At 39.9% G+C, this 17,500-nt stretch overlaps 1 protein-coding gene across 1 annotated transcript; it reads left to right on the top strand.

Annotated features, from left to right (window-relative positions):
* The first annotated feature begins 3,184 nt into the window (after positions 1 to 3,184).
* On the top strand, positions 3,185 to 9,968 carry LOC137970621 (collagen triple helix repeat-containing protein 1-like). Its single transcript, XM_068817148.1, has 3 exons — positions 3,185 to 3,420; positions 8,994 to 9,257; positions 9,499 to 9,968. The coding sequence occupies exons 1-3, from the start codon at positions 3,337 to 3,339 to the stop codon at positions 9,679 to 9,681; spliced, it is 531 nt and encodes a 176-aa protein (XP_068673249.1). The 5' UTR covers positions 3,185 to 3,336; the 3' UTR covers positions 9,682 to 9,968.
* The last annotated feature ends 7,532 nt before the right edge of the window (positions 9,969 to 17,500 follow it).

Here is a 17,500-nt window from a genome sequence, read left to right as displayed (position 1 = left end):
CAGATTATTTTTGACTTGGGTGCTTTTTGAAGCCTTATGCTGATTTCTTGACGAATTTCAGTTTCTTTTTCATTCACTTTCTTTACTGCCAAATTTGCAAATGTCAAACCTGCCTAAATCCGAGTGTCGACCCAAGTATAAGTTTGTGATTAAACTTTCACATTTCTTCGTTTTTGCTAAACGCTTCTGCAAATTGGTAATCTCGTACCCAGATCTCCCACGGTCATACGGAAGGGAGATCTGGTGAAGTTCGATTTCGAGCATGCTCAGTGTCAGCGAGGCCCGAAATACGGGCTTTTCAATCACTGAGCATGTTCGTACTCTCTGTTGTGATTTTGGGTGATTTTGCGGAATAAACATGGATTTCGGGAGTATTCTTAAGAGATTCTTTTGGGTAGAGGACAAGGAAACCTTAAACTTAAGCCGAAACAGAAAGAAGCGCTACAGGCGATTGTTCCTGAACGGTCGAGATTGTTTAATTGTCGGAGCAAGTGCAGAATCGCTGAAACGAGCGCTTGGGCTTAATCAATAAACGAGTGCTATTTTCTTCACACGATCTCGTACAAAGTGTAGTTAGCAAAACCGTAAATTGAAAAGCTAAAATGTTTGAGTGCTTAAACCTAATCACCGCAACGAGCGCTATTTTCTTGACACGATCTCGTGAAAAGTGTAGTTATTCTAACCGTAAAATTCACAATTGATCACTTCTTAATTCACGAGTCACGCTTTAAGAACGAGAAATACAGTTTTGAATAAATTACATACTTCAACTTGAATTATTAGTTTCTGCGTACCGCGTAGCCAGCTACGCAGAACTTAATTCGAGTGGCAGGGTACGTGGGGCTTTCGTCGGTACCATTTACACAAACGTCGCAAATTTTTTAAATGATTTTCCTCAACTGTTTAGCCTTTCCGGCGCCGGGAAAAAACAAAACTTTCCTCCGCACAACTGGCATTTATTCAAAACAGCACATGCACTTGCGAAAACTAAACATTCACTTTACCTTCATTGAAGTGCCCCACGAAATAAGCAAATCAGAGCGTAGATTGCATTGCCGCAACCGTTTTTTTAGTAGCCAATGAAAAAGGGTGTACTGTCGAACTTTGCCAGATCTCACATTTCCAGTTACAGAGTGAGATCTGGTTACGAGATTAGCAAATTGGGTAAATGAAACTTGAAGCCTACCGTTTTGCCGGTATTATCTAACAGTGGTAACGAGAAGTTTTGATTTTGTCGATGCATTGCACATGTTGCAGGGCTGTCAACCCCCAAAGTCTTCAAAAATTTCTATATTTTCGAATTCCCCATAATACACTTTGTTTGCCCCCCAAATGTTGCATAAACTATAATTGTTTTCAAATGCTCTTGGGGACACTGCATATTCCCAAGAGCATTTGAAAACAATGGTTTATGCAAAATTTGGGGGGCAAACAAAGCGTATTATGGGAAATTCGAAAAGTGTTAGCGATGGGATGATAGATGACGTCAAAGTCCACGTGGCGTCATTTCTGATAACGCCGGTCATATTACGTCTTTTACGCAAAAACAAAGTACACTGCACGCAAGACCTCACAGCTTAGGCAAAAGTCAAAACACAAGCGAAAAAGATTCATTATTTGATTGGATTATTTTGGACCAAATGATCACATTGCTGCTTAAATTACAATCCATCAATGGCAACGCTTGCAAGAACGGTTTACCAGAGTTATTTTGAATTTTGTTTTTATCGATGTTAAATTAACTCAAACAACACAAAGTGTTTGAAATTTTATTGTTATGAAGGTCGATTCTAACAAGAAATGACAAAGTTCGGCAATTAAACGGAAGATTTCAGATCGTAGTCTTGAGATCGGGAGATACGGTCCAAAATCTGAAGAATCCCGGATTATAGGGGAGAGTTGACAGCCTCGTGATCGATGCTCAATAATAGAGCGCAATGTCGAGGAAAGTTTTATAATAAAGCGCCCTACCATCTCGTCAAGAAAAGTTTTATGATAAATCCTTAATTCTATTTTTTTCTTTGCTGCTAGCATTCTCAATGCTTGAACTAAAGATGGAATATCGTGCTTTTCAAAACGAAAGTCCGCTTCACATTCATCAGGGTCTTTGTTTACGACGAAAAGTAGGTCGAATTTTTATGGGAGAAAACGTCAAATTTGCAGGACTGAATGCTTCGTAAAGCAAAAGAAATTTCTTCGTCATCAAGTATTTCCTCATCATAAAACCAAAGAACGGCTTCTTGAACTTTCTTCAAAGAAGACAAAGACATATTGAAGTCATACAGAGCCGTCCTCTTGCAGTGAGGTCAAGTCTTGCATTGAAACTTAACGGGGGTGGCTCTTATAAATAACTACAGAAAGACAATGGTTGCTGAGGAAGATTTTTAGTCAAGAGCCCTACAAAAAAAATGCATGGATGGTTCTTTGAAGTAAATTTTTCAATAAAAATTTGACAACACTTCCATCAGAAGGCGCATGCACAACTAGTCCCAGTCCTTTGCCATGCGTTTCAGGAAGCAAAAGGAAGAGGCCGTATTTTCACTGGATGGGAACCGTCCCGTCATATTTCGTCATATAACTGTAGCATGAAATTTCTATTTAGAAAAAAATATGGAACTGATATTTTGAAAAGAGTACCAATGGAGGGTCTTATGACGTCATAATTGTTTTGCAAAATAATTTTTTTTTTTAAATCCATGCTACACATTTTGTGTTCGAATGTTCTCATACTGTTGCGTTTAAAAATTGTGAAAAACATAGTTAACTCGCTGAGTTTTTATGCATTTTCTGTTTTGGTCACGTGATTTACCAAATATGGTTGTGACTCGAACCAGACAAAGAAATGCTAAATAGACCACGGGAGGTAAAAAAGAATAACTGTAGAGTAGAACGGACTCGAGAAATAACTATTTGGAGGGGTCCATAGCACTGAATGGTTTCGTAGTTAAGAGCCACCCCCTTAACTGTTCAATTTGGCGCGCTTAGGCGGCGTTCTAGTATCAGGCTACTCGCGCTTCTGACGTTCTGGAAGACGTCGAATTCTTGAATCTTTAAGTCCCTATTATTTCGTGTGCGGCCGATCGATTGCGAAACGTGTATGACCGCAAAGCTTAAGTAACACTTAACATGTTTTGTGTACTCAACTGAGCTGATTAGCGCAAATGAATTTTCTATTATATTCAGGTACGTATTATCTATATGTTGATCATTTCAGGCTTCTTGCAATATTTGGCTGTCACTTGTGATATTCTCCAGCTCATTTTAAAGAAAACTCTTGACCTTGAGACCTCAGTGTGACAGTGGACGTTTTGAGTTTTATTTTCTTGTCTCCTCGCCATGAATAGTGCGGTTGCCTTTGTTTTCGTTTTTACTTTGCTGCGGCAGCCGGTGCATGTCCAAGGTTCGTCCAATGCCTCTAAGGTAAGATTTGAGTAGGAAATGCATTAACAGCAGTGATCAACAACAATTGTACAAGACGGCAGCGTTGGCGAAAGCTTCCGAAAGTTGAGTGCGGAATACCATCAGATCTAAATTCACTCTGGTCGCAAAAAAGTTTTTTTTTTGTCACAGACTTGGGGTTTCCACGTGAATTTTGAGATAGATTTCCTACGCAGTAGCGCATAGTTGATGGAATTTTGTACCTAAGATTTGTACACAGACTGTCTGTCCATGTAGACGAAGATTCAAGAACGTTTTTCTCTTTATATTAGCTTGCAAAGCAGGCGTATTTTTGTTCTGGTAAGAACTATTGGCCGACATCTAACAGAGGCCTGAGGCCAGTCAAAAAAATTGCACTCAGTGAGAGCAGGACAATCCTCTACCGGCTGTGCGCTTTCAAAATGGCGGCCCATTACGAACTTTAGACCTTGGACAAGCGTCGACCTGCCAAAAAACGCCTGCTGTGCAGGCTATCTCCATCATCAAAGTACAACACGGAGCTCCACCTCCCATACACGATCTGGGTCTTCATTCAAACAAGAAGTGAACAAATTCCCCTAAACTAAACTGGCCCTGCTAATCATCCTCCATTGCAGTCATTACCAAGGGCGAAGCTCAAGGAGATGCTTTGTTGAATGGGCTGATTCGGTGCCTTATTTAAGCAGCCGCTTTTCGGTCTATCACAGCACCATAGCCAGCTGTAAAAAGTTGCGACTCCGGCATTGGAAAATGAAAGTCGAACAGCTTATCTTGTTCAGTTTATCGTTTTTGTTGTTAAACGAAATTTGAACTTCCATTTTGGTTTTTTCCGTTTACATGTACCCGCTATTGTCGACTGTAAGCCAGTATTGACTAGACTGAGAGTGGTAGTCTAATAGAAACTAAATATTTTAAGCAAGAACCGATAAAACGTAGATTTGATTTAAGTGGTGTACTATATTTCAGATCTTAAAACCGCGCTTTCAAAATTTATCTGTTTTCTTACCACTATAATCGCAACGTACACGTAGTACACATTCCAAAGCAGTCTATAGACACAAAATCACCTGATCAATCTGTAGCACAACAAGTGACAACAACGACTGCACACGAACTTATTGCACTATCACTTATAGCCGAGGTGAAATCTCCGAGGAATCTCCGATGACGTAATGGTCTTAATTAAACTGTCATCAGGATATCTATGGGTATGAAAGATACGATAATAACGCTTTTAACAACTTACAGCTTTCTTTCCTAAAAGTCGCGATTAAATTTAATTGGTTTTTTACACGAGTAAAGGCCTAGCAAAGTAGTCACACGCGTCACTTAATTTAAGAATTACGTTATCCATGGCTATTTTTATTACGGTGGTTATTTCCCTACCAATGAAAGTTGAAACGTCGACACATTCCATGGATGACATAATGACCTTTTGTGTATTCAATACTCGCTTCGAATCAACCGCTTAAATAACACAAAAAGGCAATATATTTTGTACTAAATAAAGAGTTGAATATTCATAAAAGTTTAAGTACATTAACGTTTTAACATCTTTTGGCGAATACCTGTAAACATCATAAGTTGTGTGATTCAAAGTGCCACTGATGACCGAATAGAGATTTAGGACTGCTCACCAACAAAACTAAATTTTATCTGTTTTCTTACCACTATAGTCGCAACGTAGTACACATTCCAAAGCAGTCCTTGTTGATTCACTGATGACTATAGAACCAAAATCTCTTGATCAATCTGTAGCACAACAAACTGACAACAACGGCTGCACACAAAGGTATTGCACCATTACTTATAGGCGTTGTCAAATCTCCGATTGCACCATCAGTCGTAACTGTTGTGAAATCTCCGATGACGTAATAGTCTTAGCTTTCTTTCTTAAAAGTCACGATTACGTGTTTCAATAAGACACAAAAAAATATATATTTTGTTGTAAGTAAAAAGCGGACTATATTTATAAAATTTTAAGTACATTAACGTTTTAACAGCTTTTTGGCGAATACACATCCTAAGTTGCGTGACTAGAAGTCCCACTGACTATGTGGCCGAGTGGAAGTCTGGTTCAGCTCTCCGACAAAACGAAAAATAAATAAATAAATAAACCGATTCAGGAGCCCATGAGTTCCTGACCGATTGCAGAGCAAGAACCGCGCCCGGCCCATGGCCGCGCGGTTAATGAGAGTTTACATTGAATTGCCTCTATGTACATATATATATTTAACAATTATTCCTCGAGCCCGAATGGGCTCTGAGTCAATAGCCCACGAGGCCGAAGGCCGAATGGGCTATTGACTCTGAGGCCTCAGGCCTCAGGCTCAGAGTAATACAGAGCATACTGGCCCATACATGGCCCAGAGCATACTCTGGGCCATTACTCTGAGCCATTGATTCTGGGCCATGACTCTGAGGCCATTAAGTAAAATCCAACTAGTTGGTCAAAAAGATATCGAGACAAAACATCTTTCGCTAGTTAAAGCTAGACTTTAATCCTTTTCTGCCACCAAAACATTACAAATATGGATGGCGCTTTCGCTACTAGTGGGCTATAACAAATAGCCTATTAGTAGCTCAACCAATCAGAACGCAGCATTGATAATAGACCACTAGTTGGATTTTACTAAGTATATATAGTAAATCGATGCTGACGTAATACTGGAAAAAATGTGATGAAACATGGCAGTTACAACGAATTTGAATTCAAATACTAAGAGTCACGGAAAAATAACGTAAATCACTCAAAATAATAAACTGAAATCTAATAGTTATTACGTTAAAAAAGCTTCCCTGGCCTTACGGATCGAGTCTCTGTTAGAAAATATTTTTTCGATAGGAATTAATTGCATGTCCTTGTGGGGAGAGAAGAGGAAATGTTCTGCGACTGTAATAGGTTTGGATTTGGTGTTAGCGTTATCTAAAGTGCGGCGGTGTTCATTAAATCGGTCTTTTTAAACGTCGTTTAGTTTCTTCTATGTACTGTAGATGGCATCTGTTTCATTGAATCATGTCAGCACAAGAATCATGTCAGCACAACACCACTGAACTATTGAACCGCGCACCAGTGGCTCAGTTGGTTAAGCAACGGGCTGTCACGCGGGAGGTAGTGAGTTCAACTCCGGCCGGACCAATACTCAGGGTCTTTAAATAACTGAAAGTGCTACCTTTGTTATTACATCTGCAAATGGTTAGACTCTCTAGTCTTCTCGGATAAGGACGATAAATCGTAGGCCCCGTCTCACAACCCTTCAATGTTCATAATCCTGTGGGACGTAAAAGAACCCACACACTTGTCGCAAAGAGTAGGGCATGTAGTTCCCGGTGTTGTGGTCTGTCTTCTGTGGTGCATCATGGTTGGGAGGGTAAATGCTTGGAGATATTAGCTACACCAAGCTACTCTAAAATCCGAGGGTAAAGATATATATATATATATATAATATATGTAGATAGGGTTTTTAGTTTCGCAAGTTATGTGGAAATTAATGGAGCGTGTTTCGCCAGTAGAGAAGAATGTGTAGTTGGTTAGTCCATGGAAAATGTAGGGACATGTAGCGCAGTTTCTCAACTTGTAACTACGCCGATCAGATCAAGCCACTGATCCAACGTACACCGACGGGAAGGCAGGAAGATTGTCCACGGTTGCTTGCTTCAAAACTCTGGAGTCTAATAGAGTTAATGGTCTTGATTTACTTCGAAAAAATAGGAACAAAATTCGGGAAGATTGTGACAGGTGGTGGATCAAAAGGCGTCAGTTAAAAGTTTATAATACTTTTTACGCAAGACAGCAATGACCAGAACCAGGTTGCTGACCAGCGGTTTTCGTTAAAACAATGGTTTACTGGGGGTGCTCAGTCTCGCGGGCTCAGAAAAGCTGGTTGTGGTCACTGTTATTTAAGGTTTTTCTTTTCTGTATGAAAATTCAACAGATTGTCTTGAAATTTGACCTGAGGATCGAGGACTCCCAAGAAACCAACCTAAAACATCGTGCGAGGGATTTCCGTTTGTGTGTCACGGCTGCCCGTGACACTATTGTCAGCACAAGACCATTCTTTGATTGCACTCACGTGATAAGACGGCCATGTTGGTGCCAAGACAATAGATCGTTTTCACGTGACGTCATCATTTTCTAAAATCCAAAACTAAAGAGCCACGAAAGTTTTTATCCTCATCAGGCATACGAGGCCATAAGAGGTCAAATTCCCAAAAGATTTTTTCGCTATTGTTCTTTCCACCAACATGGCCACCTTGACGTTAGATGTAATCAAAGAATTCCGATTGATTTTGTTAGCAGCAATCGGGTCACCGATTGGACGTCAATTTCCGTAGCTGGACATCGATTTATGGATTTTTTTCCCGTTAGCAGTAACCGGGACACCGAAAAACAATCGGAATTTCAGATCTCCGCGATGTTCCGTTTTGCAAACTTCGTCGGCTTGTCGGAATCATGACACTGTTTTTGCCTTCACCGAAGGGATGAAAAATAAAGAATTTTTAATAGTCGAAATCGCGGAGAATTGGAGAGGTGGTTTATAAATTTGTTTCCCACATCAATCCAAGTTTTGGCTTTTTTCATGGAACGGTTTCGAATTAATTTTTTTGTCGCGTGACAGTGAAAATGTTGGGCAAAACGTATTTTTTTGCTGTGCTGCTGTGGTTAATTTCTGTGACCACCGAGTCACGTTATCCCAAGACAAAAAATGTTTGGCCGTGACACACGCACACATTGTGTGCCTATTTTTGGAAATGGCCTACGACTTAACCTTTATCGGTGAATTTTTGATAGGGATATTTGAAACGAAATTTTCTAAGCAACCAATCGGAATATCAAAAAAGTGTCACACAGTTTTGACGATAAACGCCTTGTGAATGAACATTATACAGAAAGCTTCCCCTTGCATTAAAATTTGATACCTGATAAATTCGATCAGAGAGACATCGGTCGCTCAAGGGTCTTGGGCCCCGCTCTTTTTTCGATTAGATGAAGTGACAAAGAAAATATATTTACCGGAAAGTGCATTTCATCATACCCTTTCAATTGATGTATAGTTCATGGCTGTTGCACCTAACAAAGCGCGTTAAAAAGAATTTTCGCAAAGGACACCCCTAAAGGTCTAGCGTAACCTTAATATGAGTATTCCGATTTGAAAAAAACAGGCATTACGATGCGTATGCGTCTACAAAAGGCAATATCATGTCGTGTATATCGATGATGTCCAATCCAGATACTAACCCCGCCTGATAAGGAATAACTTCAGTGAACTTTTGTTATGATAAGCATCTTTGAGGCAATTTATTAAAGGGCTTAAATGGGAAGAAGAGCACTGAATCAAGCTGTTAAGGCCTAGCCAAATACTCGCAACATTTAAAAAAAATATGTTCATTTCTCATGATCCCTGTCAAGCTTTCAGTGTCCAAAATGAACGATAATACTTTGCTTGGAGCAAAATGGCAAAAATATCCCTTCAATAGAGGAAGAGACTTGGTTGAAAAATCGGTATATTTTCATCAGTGAATTTTTAATCAGCATTAGAGTAACTACTTTCAATGAATTTCGGTTATAATTTTAGCAATCACCTTTCGTTTTGAAGATCTCGTCTACGTGCCCTAATGGCCCGCCGGGTATTCCAGGACGGAATGGAGTGAACGGGCACAATGGGTTACCAGGCCGCGACGGACGAGATGGCGCAAAGGGAGAGAAGGGAGTGGCAGGACCGTCCGGACCACGTGGTGTTAAAGGTGAAGCGGGACCGAGTGGAAAAGACTTTGACCAGAGAAACTGGAAGCAATGCGTGTGGAGAAGTGAGGACAGTCGCGATATCGGCCTTGTAAAGGTGTGGTAGATTTTAGAAAATTAAACGTAATTTTAAAGACTTCTCTAGTTTAACTAACTGAAGCCGCACGCCCAACTAACCAGAATACCCCAAAATGACAGTGATTTTAATTTCTCCCCCCTCCCATCCCCTCCCCCTTTTAAAAAATATTCTCGCATTTAGGTTGATTGACTGACCTTACAAGGTGTACACAGACAGATTCCAAAATTTTGTTGTTTTTGGTTTGTTTTTTCTTGTACAGGATTGTCTTTTCAAAAAAGCCAAAGATGACACCGCTCTCCGTGTTGTTTACCAAGGCAATTTGTACATCAACTGTGACAAGTGTTGTAAGCGATGGTTCATTACCTTCAACGGTGCAGAATGCAGTGGCCCAATGCCTGTTGATGTGGTGCTGTGGGTGAATAAGGGAGCTGGCTATGAATAACACAGACCTGGGTCCATAGAGGGCTACTGCGAGAATATCCACAGGGGCAATATCCGTGTTGGGATCAACATCGGAAATTGCAATAATCGTGGTAACTCCAATGGCCACACTGGATGGGATTCAGTGTCTCGTTTGATGATCGAAGAAGTTCCTCGGTCCCAGTAACAAGACAGCGTCACGTTTAACTTCTTAGAGGATGTCTAGTTAAGATATTAGTATGCAATAATAACAGGCAAGATAGTGTAATAACAGGATGATTGTTCAGTTTGAAATAAATGTTGCCAAACACTAAGCTTTTTTGCATTTGCTTTTTCTTAAAAAAAGAGTAGCGAGTCTGTGGCACAAGCTACCATCTTGTTGACAGAAAATCGTTTTAGGGTTGAATCAATAGGAAGGCAGAGGAGGGTGTGGGAAGGGAGGTGTCATGCTAGAATGAAACATTTTACTAACAGGCAAATTTTGAAAGAAATCTTTTTGTCACCATCCCTTGACACTTTAATTCTGCTTCTAGAACTATGAATGAATTTACTAGCGAACGATCCAACAACTTAAAAAAAAAGGAAGAACCAGACGGATGCAGTGATGAACGAATGGACGAATGAAACCCACTGAAAAACAATCTCTGGGTACGGACTTTCTATTGTGACAATTGATGTCGACAAATTTCAACAAATTAAAACCATTGTTTACGTAAAAAATGATGAGAAGCACCTACATTCACACAGTCAACCCAAATGCAAGGCATGAGCAAACAAATGTGCCTCAAACCGATTAAATCTCCATTCTCGTCACCGGAGCCTCGGATCAAGAGAGGAGCTTTGGGGTCGAGATTGGATAAATCTCCCAAATAGAAATCTTAAGATAATGCGCATCCCTTTCGATGATGATGATGATTTAATTCTATAGCGCAGATTCACATACCATGTTCACGCTTTCCATTTAAAAATGCAATCAATCAATCAATCAATCAATCAACTTTATTTAAAACACGGTAAATGGCTCAGCAAGCAGGTTTTCAGACATGCCGTGTAAGAACTACAAGGTATAAGTTTTAAAACGACTAATAAACAAGGTATAACAGCGCTAAAAATTATTTAACAATCGTATATCAATTCCTATAGTCTCTTATCAAAAGTAACTAATCTAGTTTCTATGTCATGGAAATTTAAACACAATAATAATGATTTGTAACAATCAGAATTTACTATATAATAAGTCGAAACGAGCCATGTAAAAATGTTCCCTAGCAATGTAAAATATGTCCTAGGATATCGCACGTTTAAAGCTTGCAAGACCTTTATCTCACGTATTTGATTTGACAGTTGGTTCCAAGCCCGGGGGGGGTACTTTAGGAATTTCTGGGTGGGGATGTGCCGCTGGGACCCTAGAACCCTTAGCCTATACCAGAGCTAGTTCAGCTGAATTTTGCTACCCTATACTAGAGTAAACTCCCACCGATTTCCGTCTAAATACCGATACTTGAGAATTAATAATATCCAGAAGTTTCTCATGATAGCCATTTATCGACACTGTTGAGGCTGAGTTGCGCAAATTTAAACTTTGCCGACTCGACTTTTTAATATTTTTGAGCGGGAATTTCTGGTTTCCTTAGTCTTGATAAAATCTTCAAACGACTGGTCAGTTTCGTGAAAAATGATACCCTATTCTAGACCCAAACGCTCTGATTTATATACCCTATGCTAGAGTAAACTGCTTGAAAACCATACCCTTCACAGCGGCACATACCTATATAGCCCATATATGGCAGTACCCCCCCCGGGGTTCCAAGCCATCGCACCTCGATAAGAGAAAGGACGTTTAAGAAAATTCGTTTTAGGTAGCGGTAATTAGAGGTCATAGTTCGAACTCCTCAATTTCTAATTGTGAACTTCAGAGGTTCTATGAAAATTCTTCTGAAGATACGTCGGACAATTTCTATTGAATACTTTAAACATCGTAATTAACAAGTGCCTTCTTTCTCTTTCTTCTAAGTGAGACCACTTTAGAGAATTTAGTACCGCTGACGATCGAATAGAGTAATCAGCCCCATTAATAATCCGTGCTGCTCTATTTTGTAACTTTTGTGATTTTTCAGCACGTGTCTTGGAGCAGTCACTCCATTCAACATCACAATAAGCAAAGTAAGGTTGTACAAGTGAATAGTAAATTGTTTTAAGAGTCTCTTGATTTTCATTTAGCTAAATACAGCATACACAAGCCATTTGAGACTGATCTTCCCAGGTTAGCATTTCATCAATAGGAACCCCCAATAGAAACCCCCAATAACTTAGTACAAGGTTTATGTTCAATTCACTTATGTCCAGGTTTGACCCTAATTAGATGCACGCCCAATTTTGACATCCAACATGAAGTGTCCCTTTAAGTTTAAGCATTTGCTACCTATTATCAACAATAAGGTAAGGGTAAAGGTTAGAGTTGGTTTTAGCATTGGGTAAATGCAGCAGTTAATCTTTACTTAAAGAGCAGCGTTTGGGGGACGCTTTGTGACGTAAATTGTCTGTATTCTGAGACACGAGTGATGTTAGAGTTGGTGAGAAGAGCAAGGGGACACTTTATTGAAATCCGCGTGCATCTAATTAATTAGGGTCAAACCTGGACATATCGCTCAATTGGCCTATCATCCATGTAAGACTCCATTTACGTAAGATCTTTGTTCAGAGAAGGTAGGCTACAACGTTACCTCAGGAAGCTTCTAAAGAATGACCATTTGGATTGCTGTATTTATGACAAAATCTATCCCTCTGGCTCTCAACCTGCTCGAATCTACGGCCTCCCCAAGATGCATAAGGCCCGTGAGCCGAACTCAATTCCTCCGTTCCGTCCTATAGTTTCTTCAATTGGAACATACAACTATGAGCTGGCTAAGTATTTATGCATTCTTTTGGAACCTCATATCCCATCTGAATATTGCGCTTTAGACACTTTTACTTTTGTTCTTGAAATCAATGAATTGCCTTTATCGGGGAAGTTCATGGTTTCCTTTGATGTCGAAAGTTTGTTTACAAACATACCCTTGGGGGAGTGTGTCAACCTGGCGGTTGACTACATCTCCAAGGGCAACCCTGACCTCCAGCTAACTAAAACTGAACTCAGAAATCTTTTTAATTTTGCCACTGCTCAAACACATTTCCTGTTTAAGGGTTCGTTTTTTCATCAAATTGATGGGGTGGCAACGGGTTCTCCACTTGCCCCGGTGTTAGCTAATCTTTTCATGGGTCACCATGAAAGGATCTGGGCTCGGTTGTTCCAAAGCCGATTAACTTAATCCAGGATTAGCGTAAACTTTGGTTTAATTTTTTCAACTTTTCGGTGAAAGTTTCTTTTGCTTATTTTTGTTCTTCAAGATTGACTTCCTCTAATGTTAAGTTTTGCCCAATATCAGCGTCGAACAGCATTTGGGAATAGAGAAATAAACTCCTTGGTTAATTTTTAATATGGGCCGTTAGCGTTTATCGGCTTTTGAACAACCGGGCCCTGGTTGGAAAACTACAAGGCCTCCAGTATTTTACTTTATCGACGGTATGTTGACACTTTTGTCTATTTGACACTGAACATGACGCTACTTTGTTTTTTGTCTACATCAACGAAAGACATCCCAACATACGTTTCTTCATGGAAAAAGAGATGGATAAAAAAATCCCCTATTTGGATGTTCTGATTGACAACAGTCAACCTCTTTCTCCTATTACCAAGGTCTCTCGTAAGAAAACTTTCACCGGTCTATTAACTAATTATTTTAGTTTTACCCCATTCTCTTACAAACTTGGCTTAATCAGGACCTTAGTTGACAGAACATACAAGATCAACAACACGTGGGTAGGCTTCCATGAGGATATCAAGAAATTGTTATTAATCTCACGTAAAAACCGTTTCCCCAGTCATATCGTTGAGAGAGTCATTACGCAGCATATTACAAAAACTCAGACCCTTTCGAAGACACCTGCTAGTCCTCCCTCTAATCCTACACATTTTTTCAAATTACCTTCTGTTGGGCCCTTCTCGATTGTAACACGAAACAGATTACGTAAATTACTTAAACGTTATCGTAACAATCTTGATGTTAAGCTAGTCTTTTCTTCCTTCGCGATCCGTAGTATGTTTAGTGTGAAGGACCGTGTGCCTGTTGAACTTTGTTCGAATTTTGTCTACAAGTTTACTTGTGCAAGCTGTAATTCTTGCTATGTCGGCGAAACTAGCCGACACCTCTCGACACGCATTCGCGAACACTTAAACAGGGACAGGACCTCACATATCTTTCAACACCTTCAACAATCCGAGGCATGCGGTAACTCCTGCTCTGCTGAATGTTTTGAGGTTACAGACCGTGCAACCACAAAATTCCAGGTCAAGATAAAAGACGCGTTACATATTTCCTGGGAACCTTCCTTAAACAAGCAACTATATCATGTTAATTTAACTCTCTCGTTCTAATCAACATGTTCCACTGTACACTCTTTTTCTTACCTTTGGCTATTTTGTTAGATTCCCAATCTATTTCACGTTGTTATTTATCTTTGTTTAGCCGTGGTTTGAGGATACAAGCATGTACTTGGAGATCTTGAGATGGTTTTAATAAGCGCCGAGTACTAGGATTCATGTGACTGATTGAAACTATATACTTTGCCTTTGAGTAGACTCCCAATCGTGAGTAAGTGCGATCTGTGTTGTTGTTTAAAAAGGTAAGTTGTCGTAAAACTGTTGGTAAAAATAACGCATCGTTTCTAAGGAAACGATACAACCTAAAATAGTCCCCTGAAAGGACATGGGGTTACTAGAAAAACAAAAAACCCAGGAAGATTGAAGGAAATAAAAGGGAATAGATTAACATTGGCATCGAGCATACTAATCATTTCCGAGTTAACTTCAACTTTTTTTTACCTGAGCGGCAAGTTGAAACGCGTGGTTTTTAGTTCTACTCTTCGTGTGACTTAAGTACTCATGTTACATAAAAAAGACTGCTCGTCCTCTGTGATGCTTTCACCGGGGCAAAGCACAGAACTCAAGCTTTATCAGGCGAGGGTTTTTATCAGGATGGGAGACAACACGATATGCGAGATCCTTTCGTAGACACCATGTGCCTTTATTTCAACCAGTCGAGCCTACACTAACGGACACCTCCTGAACCCGGACCCCAAAACGCGGTCCCGGCGATTCCTCTTCTAAAACACTACATATTAAAAAACCTCCCGTAAGCGGACATCTCTCGTTAGCGGACAAAGACAGTAACCTATACAGGGTCTACAGGGTCTGCAGGGTCTAAGATACCCTTCCTTAAGCGGACAGTAAACAATATCAGGAAAATGTCTATCGAAATCGTTTCGATTAATGATTTACACTGTCCTAGCCCTACAGAGTACATCGTAGGTTTCCTTTTTAAAATTTTTTTCAAGCCAGTCGCATGAAAATTTGTCTCCTTGAAATTGAAACTCGCAATGCAATTCCAGCTGCTCCTCTGTTTATCGACTTTTCCATGATAAGAACCATTGCTGAGGTAGACGCACGCTTCAGGAACTCCGTCACCCAATCTGTAACATATTCTAATGAACGATTTTTAGTTTAAACATTCATTTCAACACGATGGTGATTGAAGCGTTTCCGCTTATGGGATCGTGCATTTAAGCTAACTAAAACTCAAGCAATAAAAGTATATTAAAATCGTCTTAAAAATATAAAAAAATTATCATTGTTATTATTGTGGGGGATTGTTGTAGAGAGTATGCCTGAAAGTCGAAATTACGTAGGTTGTCAGAAATAAAGCCATTCTAGTGTAATTCCTATAACGTTGGATGTCTTTGCAAGGTCCGGAGTAAGAAGGTTCTACACAATAGACCGAATGCATAAATGGCGGCCAAAAAAATATTTTTTGTTTATGTGCTTATTAGCCTCACTAGCTCGTTTGCATGGACAAACTACAAAAGAAATGTTGCTTTAGAGCGAGGCTAGTGAGTGTATTTAGCACATAAAACAAAAGATCTTATATGCTAATGTTGCCAACTTAACTTTGTACATAAAGTGTAAAGAGTCCCATTTCGCGTTGCAAATGTCATCTTATACAAAACGTGCCCTTACTAGGAGAAATCTTTGAAAAACCTCCCTTAATTCCATATAGAAAAGGGAGGTCTTTAAAAGATGTATGCAGCAAAGCTCAGAGGTCTTTGAATTTCCTATCTTGACCAATCAGAGTCGTGTTTGGCCTGTCTACACCTTGAAACATACAGGTTGTCGTAATTAAGAGCTTTAAAAGACTTATTGTGGTGCATTATACACCCCGTATTGCACGTTTTTTTTTTTCAACCTCCCATAAGCGGACACCAACCCTTGGTCCCGAGGGTGTCCGCTTACGGGAGGTTCGACTGTATTCCTATTTAATGGCACCTTGGCCATTCATCACTTTAGTTCAGCCTGACAGCTTTTCCTATTTGTATTTCACAAAGCTGCGATGAAGTTTATATAAACGGGCAAAAGAGGAGTCAAAGAAGCGAAAAATGACGCATCGAGACACAGAAGAGTAAAAAAACAGAGAAAGCTCCCAGCTTCTGTTCTAATTTCCTGCCGTGGCAGAGGCCTCTTTTCTTTTCACGTCGTGGCAGCCCAGCTAACGCAAAAGAAAAGAGACCTCTGTTAGCAGGGAACTGTTCTGTATAAACAAGATCTTACCAATAGATCGTTTTCACGTGTGACGTCACATCGGCCATGTTGGTGTACAAGAACAATAGACGTTCTCTCTTTTGGGAACCAAACTCTATTTTTATGCATATTCCATGCATACATTTTGTATTATTTTGTACACCAATATGGCCGCCAAGTCACGTGAGTAAAAACCATCTATTCCATAGAATCTCCAAGTCACAATTAATTAAGTATTCAAGGACTAGAGGAGATGCATCACAAGCGTATGCGGTCGTGTGATCTGCCTGGCTGCCTGGCATTTTTAACTTTTAGGTTATTTCGGGCAGCCAGCACCCCTATTATCTGCTGTACTATTGTTATTATTGTATCATTATTGTATAATTGGTATTAGTTTATTGTAACTATGGGGTGAAATAAAGTATTGTTGTTGTTGTGGTCTAAGAGAAGTGTCTTTTAAAAAGTAATTAAGATCGTTCATGTAAACATTAAATAATAGCGGACCTAGCAGAGACCATTGTGGGAGTCTTGTGTTGACTGATCTCCACTCGGAATACACATTATCGAGCTTGACTCTCTGCTTCCTTCCACGGAGATAAGAACTCATCAGGGAAATGCCCCATCCGATAGCCCATAAGCTTTCACCTTGGCAAGCCACAACGAGTGGCAGACAGAATCAAAGGCCTTGCTGAAGTCTACAGCCACAGCCGCCACGTCCTCTCTATTGTTAAGACTTAATCTCCAATCTTCTACCATTTTCAGTAGTGATGTACAGCAAGAATGACCCTTTATATATCCAGACAGGTTAGGGGACAATTTGTAGCAAACTGGACCGTATAACTGATCAAACATGACCCTCTCATACACCTTAGACAGTGCAGTCAAAACTCACACAGGACGATAATTCGCTTTATCTGTCTCATCAGATTTCTTATAAATTGGAGAGACATCACTTCACTTCCATACCGCTGGCCATACGCAATGTTCAATAAAATAATTAATCAGAGTGGTCAGCGGTTGCGAGATGGCCGAGGCAGATATGCGCAGCAGTCGTTGTGATATATTGTCACAACCGACTGCCTTCCTTGGGTTAAGCATATCCAGAATTTCCAAAATGTATCCACAGTTTACTGTGTGAAAATTAAACGACTGCCTCATTTTTGCCTTCTCG

The sequence above is a fragment of the Montipora foliosa genome, chromosome 9 (genome assembly GCF_036669935.1).
Source record: "Montipora foliosa isolate CH-2021 chromosome 9, ASM3666993v2, whole genome shotgun sequence".
In the NCBI taxonomy this organism is placed as follows: Eukaryota; Metazoa; Cnidaria; class Anthozoa; order Scleractinia; family Acroporidae; genus Montipora; species Montipora foliosa.
This window is presented reverse-complemented; position numbering and strand designations above follow the sequence as displayed.